Raw genomic sequence first — 18,353 nt, forward strand, 5'->3', positions numbered from 1 at the left:
AAAGAAACACTACGCGCCTATAGAGTACCTCAGAGATGACGTGTTTTTGTAGGCAAAACCCGGAAGCGAGTTAGCATTTTAGGACTTCTGGTTCCATCGCAGGTTTTTTAATGGGTTTTTGCTAAATCGCCTGAAATAAGGTCTGTGGTTAACAAAGCCTCTAAATATTTTCATGTTTTGATCTATGACATCAAACACCAGTTATAACCTGCTTGCGATTTTTTGGATTTTTTTTATTGTGTCTTAAAAAACGGCGGCTGCTAACAAGTTGCTAAAAGGGACTACTTCCTTTGGTGGGGACTTTAGACGTCATCATGACAAACAGGACATTTGGACAGCATTTCTCATGAAAAAGTGGATAAGTATTCATACACAGCGCAGATCATAATCAGCGAGCATGTTTTTAAATAAAGTTGTTTTTTAAATAAAGTTTGAGAAAGCTTGGTGGTGGTGACGCTGATCTGCGACCATGGTGTGCTGTAGTCCGTTTATAGCCTACTGTTAGCTTTTTATATCTGACGACTTTATTTAGGATTCAAAACGTATAAATGCTGTGTTAACTTGTAAAGATTATCTTGATAGACAAAACGTGTAAGTGTCATAACCCTTTGTTAAACACAGAGCTTATTTTTTGTGATTTTTCAAAAGTCTATGGGAAAAATGCATAGGCTTTCAATCGAGGGAACCCATGCGGCACTGACTTCCGGGTTGGCCTACAAAAACACGTCATCTCTGAGGTACTCTATAGACTAAACACATAATATGCATGCGTGTGGCGTCACCGTTTTCACAATTTGCGTTTTTGTAGTTTACGCAGAGACGATAACAGTATCCTTTTCAAAAACTTGCACTTTGAAACCCGTTTTAAAGGGTTGAATTTTCAGGCCCCCAAAATGCCATTGTTGTGTAAATCAACGGCCAAAATGCATAAAAAGTTTTACGTTTTTAGTTGAAAACAGTGTCGTTTATGTATCTCTGTGATGAGACTGCCATATAATCTCAGATTCAAAATTTCTATCATATGTCGCTCTCTCTGTCTCTACAATGACATTTTTTAATGTCTTTTTTTGTTTTTAAGTCTCAAGTCATTACTATGGCAACTGATATATCAGATATTGGCTACACTGTTTGAGCAAACAGCTCTGATAACTCGCAAAACGACAGTGTGGAAATTCAGCCCTAAACATCTGATATTAAGGGCTACTTTTTTCTCTTATCTCCTCCAAAATTGTCTTAAATCCCCAAAGCTCTGAACAGATAGTTTTGACCTAAACATACCTCCCACTGGGTTTCTTCCAGCTGGGGATTAATGTTCTGGCTTTGTCCCGCTGGGCTTTGACTTTTCAGGGTCTGGCACTCCAGCCTGACAGAATCCAGCTCCTCCTGCAGCCGGTTGCGTTCCTGCTGTACCTTATACAGCTGCAGCTGCAGGTTTCGTTGTGAACGCTGGGACTGCTGGGATACCTGACGCAGTTTGGCGGTGTACAAGTGTTTCAGTTCTGTCACTTCTTTTTCCCAGAGCCGCTGCTTCCCTTCAAAAACCTACAGGAGCACATAAACACAATTTTGAATTTTAGAGTTTTAATTTCTGCTTTATTTTCAATTTCGTGTACATACTATGATTGTTAGTTTTTGTTTTTACTGATTCCAAACTTTTGAACGGTAGTGTATGTTTAATAGATTGTGTTCTTGACCTGAGCAATGGCATCTTCGCTCTCATCCAAGTTCCTCCTCATCTGACGTAGCTCGTGCTCCTTTTCCTGCAGACGTTCTTCCAGGTCCTTCACCACGTCCTCCAGAGAGTGTGACAGCTCGTAGGGGGGCGGGGCCTCGCTTCCATAGCACTGCAGGCGGTTCAGCGTAGCCATACTCTGACAGGACACGTCTGTGACTGTTGAAGCGGCTCCCTTGGAGCCCAGCGAGGTGCGATCCAGTGAGCCAATGTGGTTGATGTGACCCATAGAGGCGCTGATTTGTCCCAAGTGAGGTCGGAACGGTGGCCGATAGGGCGGCAGGCTGTTCATGGAGTTGTGTCCCGAGTCGGACGTGTTCTCCTCTTCTTGGCTGAGGCCCCGGACTGCTGCTAGCACGCCTTTGCTGGTGCTTGTGCCTGGCCGCGAAGGGGAGGAGGATGAGGAAGAGGTGGACAACGATTTAGGCGCTGCTTTAGTGTAGGATGGATGCATGCCGTTGGTTAAGCTACTCTCTAGCTCTTCCGACTTGGAAGGGTAGAGGTTCTGCATGGAACTGAAGTTTTTTGGGGTGACCGGTTTAAAGGCGGAAGGCCTGAAACGTGGCTGTGAAATGACAAGGATAAGTCAATTGCAGCATGTGGTTCAGGAGAAGAGATCTATACTTAAATACTGGAGCTATGCCAAACAACATAAAGTAATTTAATGTAGACCACTTTTACTTCCATATTTCGCTGAGTTTCCCTCTCAATAATGTCACCTGAGGGGGGACCATATTTGATTACAGAGATAAATTTAGCCAGCAGAGGCTAGTCAGTTAGTCTACACGCTGCTGGCCCGAACAGTTTATATGATTTATTTCCGTTTGAGAGTGGGGGGAGTAGCCTCACCAATCAATAAATTACACTTCCCCCAGGAAGAAATATCGCCTTTATGGAGCCGGACTGTCACGATTTCTGCATTTCATTGACAGGCTTTGAAACTACAACGAGCAACCTATTCATCTTGTTTTCATCCAGTTATTATAAAGTGTGTTTTTAGCACCTGCTCCTTCCGAGATTTGTTGAATACTTACTGAAGCAAATGCTGATGGGGGAAAAAAAGTCAGTAACTTAAAGGATTAGTTCACTTTCAAATAAACATTTCCTGATAATTTACTCACCCCCATGTCATCCAAGATGTCCATGTCCTTCTCTCTTCAGTCGAAAAGAAATTAAGGTCTTTGATGAAAACATTCCAGGATTTTTCTCCTTATAGTGGACTTCACTGGCCTCCAAACAGTTGAAGGTCAAAATTACAGTTTCAGTGCAGCTTCAAAGCGTTCTACGCAATCCCAGACGTGAAATAAGGGTCTTATCTAGAGAAACAATTGCTCATTTTCTAAAAAAAATAATACAATTTTATACATTTTAACCATAAATACTCATCTTGAACTAGCTCTCTTCTTCTTCTCTATTAGAATTCCGGCAGTGTAGACACTGCTAAGTGTATTACTGCCCTCCTCAGGTCAAAGTTTGAACTAACTGTTATATACTTGCACTAGCATATTGTATATGACAATTTAGTTAAAACTTTGACCTGTGGAGGGCAGTAATACACTTAGCAGTGTCTACACTGCTGGAATTCAAATAGAGAAGAAGAAGAAGAAGAAGAAGAAGAAGAAGAAGAAGAAGAGAGCTAGTTCAAGATGAGCATTTATGGTTAAAATGTATAAAATTGTAATTTTTTTATTTTTTTGAAAGTGAGTGATGGTTTCTCTAGATAAGACCCTTATTCCTCGTCTGGGATCGTGTATAACGCTTTGAAGCTGCAATGAAACTGTAATTTTGAACTTTAACCCTCTGGAGGCCATTGAAGTCCACTATAAGGAGAAAAATCCAGGAATATTTTCATCAAAAACCTTCGTTTCTTTTCGACTGAAGAGAGAAAAAACATGGACATCTTGGATGACATGGGGGTGAGTAAATTATCAGGAAAATTTAATTTGAAAGTGAACTAATCCTTTAACTAAATTCACCCTTACTTTCCTGCAAAGTGGTAAACTACTGAATACGTTTTTTACATTTCTTAATGAATTAATATTATTTATTTATACTGTATTCAGGTAGTTTTCTAATTCTGTATTACCATAATAAAAAAAATATCTTGTCACATCTTTAGTCTCAATACAGTCTTAAAAATAATTGTTTTTTTAAACATTATTTTTTAGTTTTTTTGGTGTTTTGTTGTTGACACCAAAATACAACATTAATTTTAGATTTTTTACATCCTGGTTTTACACAAAATTAGAATAAATTCCTGATCATGTTGAGCTGTGTTATATAGGCTATTTAGTTGTGTACTATAATATATATATATATATATCAGATTGTTTTACTGGTCATGCAGAGTGACAGTTTAAAAAAAATAAAAACAAATATATATTATGTATTTATATTATTATATGTTTTTTAAGAATGTGGTGCTTTGTTTTTGTTGATGACTGAAAAATACTATATTAATTCACCTCCATATGCTCGTGAAAAATATAAAGCTTAAGTATGTGCTTTCTGCATTACTAAACACAGTAGCACAACTAATAACTGTTTTCAGCCAGGTTTCCCAAACACTCCCTACATCTGCCATTGGTCAGAGTTTCCAACTTGTAATTTTGAGTTTGACAAAGACGTTGAAAACTCGCAATTACTGTAATTCTGACATGACATGAGCGAAGCATAACTTTTTCACAGTTGTTTACCTTGTCAAACTTGCCACCTATGGGAAGTGAGTTCTTTCCCAAATCAAGCTCTTTTCCATCCCGGTGGTAGACCTTAGTGTAGACGTCGTTCTCCTCTCTCCTGTGCTCTCTCTTGATGGAGGATGTTCCAGAGATGATGTGTTTGCTGCCCTTCGGTTCCTTCTTGGTTATGTTCAGATAGTTAAGAAGCTCTCTCTGGTTGAAACCCTTCTTGAGCAGGCCGTGGTTCTGACGTCCTGGTACTTGAGGAACTGCTCTGTTGCTCTTGGTTGGTGACACGTCTGGTTTCTCGATTAGGCTGCCTACACTTCCCATGACGCAGCGACCTGATGCCAAAGAGGATGTCGGATAAACGGCACAGATGCTTTTGCTGGGGTCCTGGTTCAAGGACAGGGCCTGGGCTGTTGCCATTGGTTACAGGTTCAAATGGCTCCACTGGGATCTCTAAATTGAAGTAAGAGAAAGGACAAACAATGAAAACCTTTCAGAGGATCAAATATGAAAACTGTATCCTTCTTCTGCAAAATATTTTGATATTTCAAGATGTTTTGTTGCATCCACCTATTCCACTTACCATCCAACTGTTGGACACATTTCAGATTTCACTTACTGGTTCTACTTAAACTAAGATAAATAATTAATTACAGCTTCTATTACACAAATTAACATGACACACACACATTTTCTATATGTATATATTAGGGATGTCAAGCGATTAATTTTTTTTAAATCTAATTAATTACACGATGTGACGATTAATCTAATTAATCGCACCCCCCCAAAATAATTTGAAGTCATTATTGTGTTAAATGAGAAAAGCATCAAATAGACATTTACAAAAAGTAGCTATAGAAAAAATATTTTATTTGATTCAACATATAATTTATTATAAACTTTTAGGCTTCAACGGCCATGAGGGTGAGTAAATTATGAAAGGATGTTCATTTTTGGGTGAAGTATACCTTTAATTATTTTTTTAATTAATATGGCAATATGAAATATATTTGAAATTAAATGATACTCTAAAACTGCCAGTAGGTGGCAGTAAATGTCTAAATGAGGAAGTCTTTGAGTCATTCATTTATTTGATTCGTTCGAAACAGCTGATTTATTTAGGAATTAAGCAAATGGCTCTCTTTATGAATGGGCCATTGAATCATTGGTTCACCCGATTGATTCGCTCAAAGCAGAAAATATTGGATCTAAAATATAAACACAATATTAACTTCTTATTTATTGAACCATTGTATAAAATCAATGTCACATTTGCACTCGTGCCATTTGGGACAAAAACATCACAAGTAATGGATATTGCCCCCATTACTTTGTGTGATAGCTATTGCTTAATAATACCAATATGAGACCAAAACTCATACAGGAGCAATTTTGCCTTGATATCTTGAATTTTAGGGGCATATAACTGCGTTCTATAGGTTACTTCACGCAGTGAGTTGTTGCCCTTCTTCATGGTCGGCACCAATATACTGTATGTAATGCAAGATGACCTATGTAAGTCTAGGGTGGGGCGGATACATTAAATGCGCTAATAATTTTAAATTGTGGGGTCCAAAGGTCTGAGACTATTAGTCTATATATGCAGTATATGTAGTATCTAAATTAAAATAAGCCCATAAACCTATGCATTAAAATGAAACTAGATGAATATCATTTAAAATAGTTTTATATGAAGTATAGCATGTCATGTCATGATGCTGCTGTCACTGCTTCAAATGTCAGCCACCCATAAGCACTTGTTCATTTATATAGTCTAACAAGAAAATGGGTCAAAAGCAGCATGCTTTCGTCTTAGAAATGAGAACTACTGTACACACAGAAGTTCACAAGTCTGTTATATAACTGAGATGATACAAGCTAGGAATTATCCCATGAGCCGAAAACACCGAAAATGAGGGCAGATGCTTTTGCAACGCAAAAAAAAAAAAAAACACTTTTAATTTACACTGCCATACTGTTGCATTAATCAATGTCCTCTGGTAATCACTAATCTTTCCCTACTAAGAAAAACTCCCTCATAGTGAGGTTGATCCACTTATTTGCTCAGTGCTGCCCTGCTTCCGAACGCTTTATAGTGGGGTTTCAGTATATCTGTTTATAGTGCCACCCTCTTGCTCTCTCTTTGCTTCTCTCTAACTCTCTCTCAATCAATTTTCTCTTTCCAGAGCACCTCATTAAGAGGCCATATTGATTTCACCTCAACAACTTTCTCTCTCATTTCTATAAAAGTAGGCTATTGGCCTCAAACAGCCGTAAAGACAAAATACGATGACTTCAAGTGTGTCTGCGTTTGTATACACTCCTGTATAGGCACATTCAGTGTGAATATACTCACTCACTTTCTCATATGCATGCAGGACTCATTTATTTCATAAATAATATAATGACCTTGTCTGAACAACGCTTAGGAAATGGATCTGCTTTAAGGCCTAAAATATTCCAGCACTTTGCCAGAACGCTACTCAGCACCTCTGGGTCACGTTGAGAGCATCTCTGAGTGTTTCCTTTTTGTCTAGTGCATCTCACTCAAAACAAACATTTACTCACTGTGACATTCCCCCTATGGCGATGGATCTGGCATTAAAGGAGTTGCACTGTACATTTTTTTAAACATCTTATTTTTATTCCCTGAAGTCCAATTATAATGTTAGTAAAGTTTTTGTATTATTATTTGTTAAACACTCTAACAAAAAAATGTTTTTTTGTTTTTTTTGCTGCTGTGCCTTTAAGACTTCTACGTAAGCCTGTTTCGCAGGTTAAAAGAGAAGCAATTCTCTGTCCTAGAAGTGTTTGTCCATCAAACTGTTTTATTCCAAAAGTTCAAGGAACATTACATTTCTCAACATAAGTTCACTGTATAAAATAATAAATACCCTCCTGCTGGAGCATACCCATACCAGGGTAGCCCGTGTAAACAGTTTTTTTAAGCTAACATGCTGCATCCGAATATGCCTGCTTCCATACTATATAGTAGATGAAAAACAGTATGTGAGCCGAGTAGTGTGTTCAAATTCATAGCATTCATAGCCAAAAAGTACTTGGATGACCTACTACTGCCGGCGAGATTCTGAAGTGTGCATTCAATGGTCACTTTACTAGCCCATGAGGAAACGGGAGGGGATTTATGAATGGAGGTGAAGCGACGCAACTGACATCGTAGGTCACATGACAGTGTAGTACATCCGTATTTCATACTGCACAGAACACAAAGTAAGTTTCAAACTAAATATGTATATCAAGATATACTCTCTGAAAACCTCTTCTGGAAGCTCAAACATGCTGCGTAACACACAAGAATGAACCTCATTGGTTACACAGCACGTTTGAGCTTCCGGAAGAGGTTTGTTCTTGTGCATTATTCAGGTTCGGTTGAACTTCTGCTTATGTTTGCTGATCAATGTTTACATGTGAGTAAAAGCATAAATTAAATCTTTTCATCACAAAAAGCAGTCGGGTCTCTTTAGAAAATTTGGACTAAACCGCTCGATTCTTAATATGGATTATAGTCTCTTTATGAACTTTTTGAAGCATCAAAGTGGTTGTTGAAAAGGCAGGCAATGGAGGAACACATCTCTCAGATTTCATTAAAATATCTTCATTTGTGTTCTGAAGATGAACAAAAGTCTTACGAGTTTGGAACGACACAAAGGTGAGTAATTAATGACATCATTTTAATTTTGGGGAGAACTAACCCTTTAAACACAGCATCCCCTCCAGGATCTTCCTTGTATCAACAAAATTATCATTTACCAAATTCAGGCTTATGCTACTCGAGTGATTATGAAAATAGTTAGAGAAGATGCAAAAAAGTGTGGCACTATAGTTCAGGCTTTTACCCATGAAGAGATCAAAGAGGCACCTCATGATTTTATGCATGAGATGTGGCTGAGCTCTCCTCTGTTTTTGCCATCCCAGCACTCAGCTAACTACAACACTTACTGCACAAGACACTCTGAATATGAGAGTAAGTGGGTATGTCAGGACTCTGGGAAATAATGTTTTTAGTAGATACTGAGTTCATTTCATATATATATATATATATATATTAGTACTGTCAAACATGCATGCGTATATATTTAAGAAAAAATACAAATTTGCTATATTTAGCCTATATATGCAAATATTTTAAACACTGACTGATGTCCTTATATCCCTCAAGTGTACTCTGTAGCAACCACGATTATGTTCAGATAGCCATACTTCCTTTTAAAACGTAGTCAGGCAAATCACGCAGTCAGACAAACCAGGAAACTGATTTGCAGCTTGATTAGAAGATCAACAGAATATTTCAAAGTCTACAGTCCTGTATAGTGCACATAAAGTATGCTGAAAATGAATTAATTTTGTGAAAAATTCTAATATATACAAATAACATTTATAATATTTATTCATATGTATATTCTTTATCTAAAATATATAATTGTTTTTTTTTTTTCCAAAACCACTGCAATACATTAAATGATTTACTTACAGTAATGGCTTTAATTATTTTAATTTGGGGCTTTTATCGGATGAGAACTGAGCTGAACTGGATGATGACATCACTGTTTTCTCCAGAGCTGCTTTATAGCTGAATTGAACTCATTTCACAATTAATGATCTTTACACAGTTATTGAATGGAACTGAATTAACACTGAACTGACTTCAGCTGAAAAATGACACTATAGTCTTTTTTCAGCGATGCTTTACAGCAGATTTGAATTCTGTTTGCATCAATGATCATTATTTTCCTGTTTATCACTGTAAAGCTGCTATGAAACACTCTGTAATGTATAAAGCGCTATACAATAAAGGTGACTGTTTTGCAGCTATACATGATTATTTGTGATTTATGAGATTAGTTAATCCTTATAATATGTAATGACTTAAATTACATTTTTAATTAATTGACAGCCCTATTGCAACTGTGTGAGGAATGCCTGTTTTTATGAAGGGTGGGGGGTTAGCTAGGGTTCAAAACCCTTTTAAAAGTGGCCACAAATCTTAAAGGACAGGAAAAATGTTGCATCCAGTCTTTTTCCATAATTGCTTCAGACACTGAACAGCCAGAGTGGGTTGAGAGACTGAGATGATTTACAGCCTATTCGGGCCCTTCAGAGCCAGTGGCTGGCCCTACACACACACACACACACAAACACACACACACATTCCCCCCAATGGAAAAGTTTTAATTAGAGGCCTGTCTACCTCACAGCGAGTGTTCAGTTCATTTGTTTAAAGAGCACCTGAAACTCATTTCCTCCTTCTGATGCTGTTTTAAATGTCTTCATTGACATTATATAATTATTATGAATGTAACAAAATCTGTTTTCTGTGAGGACTCACAGGGTGAAATTTGAAATTTGAAGAAAAAAAAAAAGTTGCCTATGAGAATGTAAGAGCTTCTTAATGTAATATTTAATTTAAATTCTACAAATCTCAGTAATGTAACCATTTTTGAACCAATATTCTATTATTTGGTCCAACTATCTAGGCATAAAACATACATGTTGGCTAAATAGCTTCTGTACAGAAATGCACAAGTAAGGAAGATAAAGCTAAAGCAGGTCTCAAAGATCCTTCAAATTCCAAACATACTTCTAAAAATCAAGTTAAGACTTGCAGTCTCTCTCATAAAGACAGTTCCCTGTCTAGCTTGACGAATCTCTAAAAATATCAGAAGTTTACTTCCTTCTTTGGCTCTAAACATTCATGCAGCCTTATTCTTGCTTTGTTGCACATTTTTGTGCAAAGACCAGCACAACCTTATTCCAGCACAGACAAGCAGACTATGTTCGGAATAGCATACTACCATACTACTCTTACTATTTCTGCAGTATGCAGCATGAATTTTCTGTATCCATTATCTGGGTGCCTATGTTTGCCAGAAATCGCTGTTTATAACATAGTATGTATCCAACAATGCAGTTTGCTCAAAATATTAAAAAAAGGTGATATTAATATTAAGGCAATGTTTTAATTGAGCCTAATAGTATTATTATACTGTGTAGTAAGCAATGCTAATATTTCAATTTATTGAGTTTAAATTGAAATTACACTTAAAATGACTTTGGTGTCCCATAAACTGTTTTGAGGGGGCTGATCTGCTGGCACAGTCACAGGAAATGACACATTTCATTCCACTAGGCATTTCCAGTCAGCTGTCCCTCATTCACTGTCAAAAACAAAAAACATAGGGCTATTTATTCACTCACAGCTTTCTGGTCAATGATCTCTGTTGCGTCATAGGCACCATGTCGTGATTAGTATCATTTACCCAGAGGCCATGGACAAACCTAGACATGAACCCTTCTGCATAACATTGCATTAATGAATATGACCAGTGTGCTCTGAGGGCACAAACATTATACAAACTAACTCACTGCCTAATAACTACCCTTAACCGGAAGATATTTCACATGCAGAAACAAAAAAATGGGTAAAATGTATTAGTACTTTTATGTACTGAAATGTGAAGTTTATTTCACGCATCCCTTACAAAAAAATAAGCATAGCCCTACTTCATGTTCATTTTATTACTTTTGACAGGTTCAATGTGAAAATAGGCCAAATATACTTAGACTTCAAGTATAGCCTACTTAAGTGTAATTTTAAGTATATTTCTAATAAGTACATAAAAAGTAGACTGAATGTATACTTTTAGTTTAAAATGGGTATGCTGATAGCACTCTTTAATAAACTTCTTTTTGTAAGGGATGCTATGGGCTGATATTAGAGAATTTTTATTTTTTTGATATTGTTCAGTGGGCCTACTGTATATTTGTTGGTCAGTATTGGATATTTAATTGTGCATGCTTTTTCCCCTTATATTTGTTTCTATTTAGATGATCTTTGATGTCATCTAATGTTCACTTAAAGTTGTTTTTTTAGAACACTAACTGTTAAATTAGCAAATCCCACACAGTGAATATGCCTTTTCATACTGTACATTATTATTATTATTATGTTGTGGTGCCTAAATTTAGCATTTAAAATGATTGATTTTGTATTTTTAGTGTTTAATTTTTAAATTTTATTTTAATATCACACATTTATCGGTCATCTATTCATCAAATTCTTCTTTTTTCTTCAAGATTTTCTTTTTTTTTTAATTATTATTTCTTTTTTCTTCTGCAAAGGACACATGTGATAATACCTTAGAATTTAGCCAAAATAAAATATTCTCCCTGCTTTTTGGAACAAATTTTGCATCAAAAATCTCTTTGATGCCTTAAAATGCTGCCTCCATTGACAGCTCACTTAATTATGGGAACATAACAACAGTCTTTTTATTGTTTACTAATTACAAATGTAAGTAATAGGTCTGTTGAGGTAAAACTGCTGGAAATGTAAGACCTAAGGTGACACTGGGCTCCCTTTCATTATTCACCAATTTAGCACCAAACTACAGTCAATTTGTCTCAATATGACTCTCTGTGAAATATGACATGAGTCAAATGGTGGCGACTTCATTCACTGAAAATGCCCTAACTTAACACTAGCCCTCTTTATAGGGATTGCGTCATGTTCTTTAGAGGTCTTATTTTGACATAGAAGCACCATTCATTTTTCACTAGCACGCACACTGCAGACATTCTCTTCAGTGAGTATAAGGCCATTTGGGAAAGCGCCATAAACTCGCCCCTTCAGGGTTAGAGACTGGAGGTCAGACAGAGAGGGCAAAGAGGAAAGTGAATGTCTTATCACAAAATAATGACCTGAGGGCCCCACAGAGACCTTCAGCACACTCCAAGTCCTCTCTCATGTGATATGGTGTTAATATTCAGAGTTAATGAGCTGAATTACTGAATATATCAGCCAGATTGTTTTTTGGATATTTCCAGCGGTGCCCAATGACCATTGATACTTGTCACTTTATAAACTTTTGTAGTCAGTGGACATGCCAAATTCTGTTTTTAAATGTAAACTGGGTTGTGAATACATTAAATTGTAGTTATATATACACACACACTACCTTTTTTTATCAAATTAATGCATTTGTTAACTAAGAATGCATTAAATATCAAAAATGACATATGTAAATATTAAGCAGGCAAATATACTAAGCTGCACAACTGTTTTCTGTCAAATCTTGCTGCAGTGAAGCGTGCAACACAGAAGAACATGACAAAAACATCTTTAATCCAATAATCCAAAACAAGAATACTCAGGAGAAATAGCAACAACGTACAACTCAGACGACACTGAACCATGAACAGAAAGAACTCAAGGCTTAAATACACACAGGGATAATTAAAGTAAGCAGATTCGAGACGTGTGTAACTCTGAAACCATGGAGACAAACAAGGAAAGGGCATGGGCAAACAGGAACAGAACTGAACTAAAACACAATCAAACTAAACAAAACAGAATATACTGTACACGTTACATGTTCAAAATTGATAAAAATAAGAAATGTTACCTGAGCACCAAATCAGCATATAGCCTATATCTTGCCTCCCCAGAGCCCAGAGACTTTTAACATTCCCCTTAAAGAGTGCGGTGGGTTTGGTGGGGGGGCTTCTCTTTTTATCTAATGTAAATGTAAATCTCATACTAATAAAAATCTGGGAATAACATTTGATTCATCACTTACATTTCAATCTCATCTAAGTTCTATTACAAAGACTGCATTTTACCACCTTTGCAATATTGCCCGACTGCGACCTGCTCTCAGCACTAAAGATACTGAAACTCTAATTCATGCTTTGATAAACTCACATCTCGACTACTGTAACTCGCTTCTTATTGGGCTTCCCACTAAAACAATCACTAGATTACAATATGTTCAAAATTCTGCAGACAGATTCATCAGTCAAGTCAAGAAATCTGATCACATTACTCCTTTGCTCTATAATCTACATTGGTTACCTGTTTCTGTCCGCATTCAGTATAAAATTCTCTTGTTAACTTTTAAATGCCTTCATGGACTTGCTCCCCATTATTCATCTGAACTGCTGCACTATTATTCAGCCCCTCACTCTCTTAGGTCATCTGACTTAAAACTGCTTACTGTACCTCGTTTTTGTCTTTCATCAATGGGTGATAGATCATTTAGTGCTGTGGCTCCGAAACTCTGGAATTCTCTTTGGCTAACTAACTCTTTGTGACACCTCTACTATATTCTCATTCAAAACTAAATTCACAACTAAAGACCTATGTTTTCTAACAGTATTTCCTGCCCCCCTCTGTATAGTTTTTGCTGTTTAGTTACTGTGTATATGTATTTATGTATGTGTATATGTACAGTATCTCAAAGAAGTGAGTACACCCCTCACATTTTTGTAAATATTTTATTATATCTTTTCATGTGACAACACTAAAGAAATGACACTTTGCTAAAATGTAAAGTAGTGAGTGTACAGCTTGTATAACAGTGTAAATGTGCTGTCCCCTCAAAATAACTCAACACACAGCCATTAATGTCTAAACCGCTGACCACAAAAGTGAGTACACCCCTAAGTGAAAATGTCCAAATTGGGCCCAATTGACCCTTCGCAAAGACCCGCCCCCCTTAGTTACTGTTGCTTTGTCCAACAAGCCATGGCACTTTCACGCCACACGTGGTGTAAAATACATTGTGGAGCAAAGAGGACACTGCCACGTCGACAGACAAAACAGAGCAGGTTACTTATGATATTAAACAAAGCCCCAGCTTCCTACTAGTTAATTTATAGCATCAAATAAACATGAAAGAACATGAAAAGGAATGTTGTTTCAAACGTGGAAAGATGTCAGTACACACTATTTTTTAAGTTCATGTCCACCGAGGTTAATCTTCTAACGCTTTTTGGACAAAATGGCGAATTCGGCGTTATGATTGTATAGATCGCTTGTCAATCAAACTCCCGGCAAAGGGTCAATTAGCCATTTTCTCTCCCCGGTGTCATGTGACTCGTTAGGGTTACAAGGTCTCAGGTGTGAATGGGGAGCAGGTGTGTTAAATTTGGTGTTATCGCTCTCACTCTCTTATACTGGTCACTGGAAGTTCAACATGGCACCTCATGGCAAAGAACACTCTGAGCATCTGAAAAAAAGAATTGTTTCTCTACATAAAGATGGTGTAGGCTGTAAGAAGATTGCCAAGACCTTAAACCGGGCTGCAAAATAATGGTGGCCACACAAAATATTGACACTGGGCCCAATTTGGACATTTTCACTTAGGGGTGTACTCACTTTTGTGGCCAGCGTTTTAGACATTAATGGCTGTGTGTTGAGTTATTTTGAGGGGACAGCAAATTTACACTGTTATACAAGCTGTACACTCATTTACTTTACATTGTAGCAAATTATCATTTCTTCAGTGTTGTTACATGAAAAGATATAAAAAAAAATATTTACAAAAATGTGAGGTGTGTACTCACTTCTGTGAGATACTGTATGTAGGCTTGGGTATCGAGTATCGAGTAATGATTGGAACCGGGACTAGCTTTGCGATTTTCCCGGAATCGTTCAAAAGTTTAAATTTCGATTCCTATTTTCGATTCACAGTCCGCCGACTGGAACACCAACGAAGAAGTGTCCACTGGAAGTGTTGGCATAACCGAGCGAGTTGAACATGGATAGCGTGCATCAGCGGTCCAAAGTGTGGCTTCACTTTTCTAAACAGAACGAAATCTCGGCAAAATGCAACATTTGCGGCAAGATTGTTTTGTGCATAGGAGGGTGCACGTCGAACATGATAAAACACCTCCGAGTTCATGGAGTAGAAATAAATGTGTGCCCCGTCTTTGACGCGCTATGCTGACCGTCCTCCGTTGCCTCTTCCTCTTCATAGTAAAGTTCATAAAAAGTAAAAAGTTCATAGAATTAAAATTGATGGAGAAGGTCAGACTATTTCCTTCAGAAAGACCGTTGGTGTAACAAGGTTAGTAGATGTGGGAAGAAGGAGGCGGGAACCGTCGAATGTTGAACCAAACTTTAATATAAAATAAACAAAGAACAAAACGAAAGTAATGCCGGCAGACCTCACGGACGTCTGCCGGCCAAACAAACATAATAAAACATAAAATAAAGTCCAGGCCTGGTCCTCTCTCATCCTTCACTGTAGTCACTCCTCCTTTTATGCCCCCGGAGCTCCTCCATGAGGGACTCAAGGCCGGTGCGCCTCCCAGGTGAAGCTCATTAACACTCGCGCCACCGGCCTCGCGCCGTTCCCTCACGGCTCTCGCCCGCCCTGGTCGCCACAGTTGGTTAGCTAGCTCATTTAAAATATCCTAAACTTTTTTTGACCCTGCCTCTTTTAGGAACCAGAATCAAAACAAGGATTCGAAATCGGAATCGTTCAAATTCATGCACCAACCCTAACTGTATGTATGTACTGTATGACGTATGTATTTATGTTTGATGCTGTGTTTATGTATTATCTTCTTGTATAGCGACCTTGAGCTTGGGAAAGGCGCTTTATAAATAAAAAAACACTGATTTATTCAAGAACGAAGTCTTGATAAGTTAGTGATTGAATCATTCACTCAAACAATTTTTTCAAAACCCCAATTCATTCAAGAACGAAAAACCATAGTGTTGTTCAAAGACACTCAACAGTTCTGCTGTGGATTCTTTGGGAACTATTTTCATTTGCAAAGCAAAATCAACGATACTGGCAATTATGTGTCTAAAATTAAATTAAATATGTTCTATTAAAGAAATATCACACTCGCTATCATGCTGTAGTTTTGAATATTACAGGAATTGTTAACATGGTTAGCATCAGTGTTGTGAGTAATGCATTACAAGAAATGCAAGTTAATCAGATTACTTTTTTCAAGTAACTAGTAAAGTAACGGTAAAGGCTTATTCATTTCAGTTTACATGTGAAAAGTCCTTTGCATTTACCAAAAATAGCACAAGCAAACCAGCCCAGGTGAGAAAAAGTAATGCAAAAGTAATGTAACACATTACTTTCCATAAAAAGTAACACATTACTTTTAAAAGTAACTTTCCCCAACACTGGTTAGCATAAAGAAAATTTGAATTACAGTCAATATGCAAAATGCACATAGGTTGATCTAACAAATTGCAGCGATTACCACTTGATTCATGCATCCAAAACAAAAAATGTGCTCATGTATGGGCAAGAAAATTAGGAAATGTGGTCTGAAGCAGAACCAAAGCCATGTAGAGGTGTCAAATCCCACATGTGCGTTAATGTAGTGAAGATTAGTTTGCGAGGAGGCTTTGTGGAGGTCACTCTGAGAGTGTTCAATCGTATTAGCCCTAATGCTTTGAAGTGCCCAGCACAGACCTGAGCTGTTCAGGTTTGTTTTAACAGACTAAATCCATGTCCACCGCCTGCTGAGTGCTGTCAATACTGACCCAAAGCACTTTTTCAAACAACTATATGAGAAATTAGTGCAACGAGAGATTCAGATGTTCCATTACTCGACCGCAACATGCAACTTTAAGGGCACTTGTCTGTGTTTTATGGACGCGTTTTCAGCAGTCACTATGGCAACTGAATGGAAACTTCACACCTACCTTTAGAAACTTTCAGTAAATATAGCCGGGATGTGCTTTGCCTGTTAACACCTACAAAGAATTGAATGCATGATACACTGCTTTTAAATTATGTGGCATGGTTGATTAGCATTCAAAGGGCTGCAGAAAAGAAGTATCTGCAAATATATAACAGCAATCTGGCTTGTGTAATTAATTGGACTACAAATAAATTCAAATGTCCCCGTTTACAATCACATTAAAATTAATCAATTGTAGAACACACTTTTTCACCAGTGAACTTCCATGACTTTTCCAGTAGATTGTGATTACTGGATAAGAATTTTAATGTTATAGAGATCACAAACAAAGTGCATTTTATGAAATATTTCGGAATATTTTCATATTTTATAACTGAGTATCACTAGATATATTCAGTACAGAACTTTTTTACTCATTTTACTGTTTTTTGGGGGGCATTGCTTGGCATTTTCACTTATTTTTAGGCAAAACAACATGGTATGGATTTAAACATGGAAAATACTGTACTCTTATTGACAGTAGAATAATCAAAATAGACAAAATATTTATTAAATGAACATGTAAGGTGCAAGCAGTGGTTCATTTCCATGTAGGACAAGAATAACAACAATGCTATGCTTCTGAAATCAGCCTACATCTTTACAGGTACCAACTAACATTTCAAAATGAACAACAGTCCAGGCAGTGTAATGTCGTAATAGGTCAGTGGCGAGGAGGGGCATCAGGTTCTATTGTTTAAACAGCTCTTTTTCTGTTTACTTTTCTCATTGAGTTCATGTGAGCCACCCCTGCTCTCATTCCTTCTATCTGACCCTTTTCAGTGAGATTCATGCACCCTGAGCCGAATGGTACATTCTTTACGAGAAGTAAGTAAGATAAGTGGGTAAAAAATGGACATTCCTCACATTTCTGTGGAGGTAATAATTAATATGGTTTTATGGCTGTCCTGACTGGGATATTGAGATAAGACCAAGAAAAAGAGAAGCTGAAGAGAAAGATCAACCCAGATTTGCCAAGATGAGCATCAATGAATTAATTATCAGACTTGGAGCAGGGCAGTAGTGTGGTAAAGCTTTGGAAAAACATTTCTGATGACATTAAATGACATCTCCGTCTGTTTTTAAAGGGTTAGTTCACCCCAAGATGAAAATTATGTCATTTATTACTCACCGTCTTGTCGCTTCAAACCCGTAAGACTTTCGTTCATCTTCGGAATACAAAAGTAGATCTTTTTGATGATAGAATGCTGTCAGAATTTCTTCCATAAACTGCCTTTGTAATTACCACTTTGACGCTTCAAAAACTTCATAAAGAGATTGTAAAACTAATCCATATGAATCAAGCTGTTTGGCATTCTGTCATCAAAAAGATCTTCATTCGTGTTCTGAAGATGAACGAAAGTCTTACGGGTTTGGAACGACATGAGGGTGAGTAATTAATGACAACATTTTCA

The 18,353-nt window shown here is 37.2% G+C and overlaps 1 protein-coding gene across 2 annotated transcripts in view; it reads right to left on the reverse strand.

Moving 5' to 3' along the window:
* Window positions 1–18,353, reverse strand: part of n4bp3 (NEDD4 binding protein 3) — a 33,979-nt gene that overhangs the window by 2,163 nt on the left and 13,463 nt on the right. For both annotated transcript variants that reach the window (XM_067381798.1, XM_067381807.1), the window contains exons 2-4: window positions 4,429–4,872; window positions 1,695–2,297; window positions 1,279–1,542 (exon numbers count right to left, since the gene is read on the reverse strand). In XM_067381798.1, the coding sequence (XP_067237899.1) occupies window positions 1,279–1,542; window positions 1,695–2,297; window positions 4,429–4,839 (1,278 nt within the window). In that variant the 5' untranslated portion in view covers window positions 4,840–4,872. The remainder of the gene's footprint in view (window positions 1–1,278; window positions 1,543–1,694; window positions 2,298–4,428; window positions 4,873–18,353) is intronic.

This window comes from Chanodichthys erythropterus, chromosome 1, assembly GCF_024489055.1.
Source record: "Chanodichthys erythropterus isolate Z2021 chromosome 1, ASM2448905v1, whole genome shotgun sequence".
NCBI classification, from domain to species: Eukaryota; Metazoa; Chordata; class Actinopteri; order Cypriniformes; family Xenocyprididae; genus Chanodichthys; species Chanodichthys erythropterus.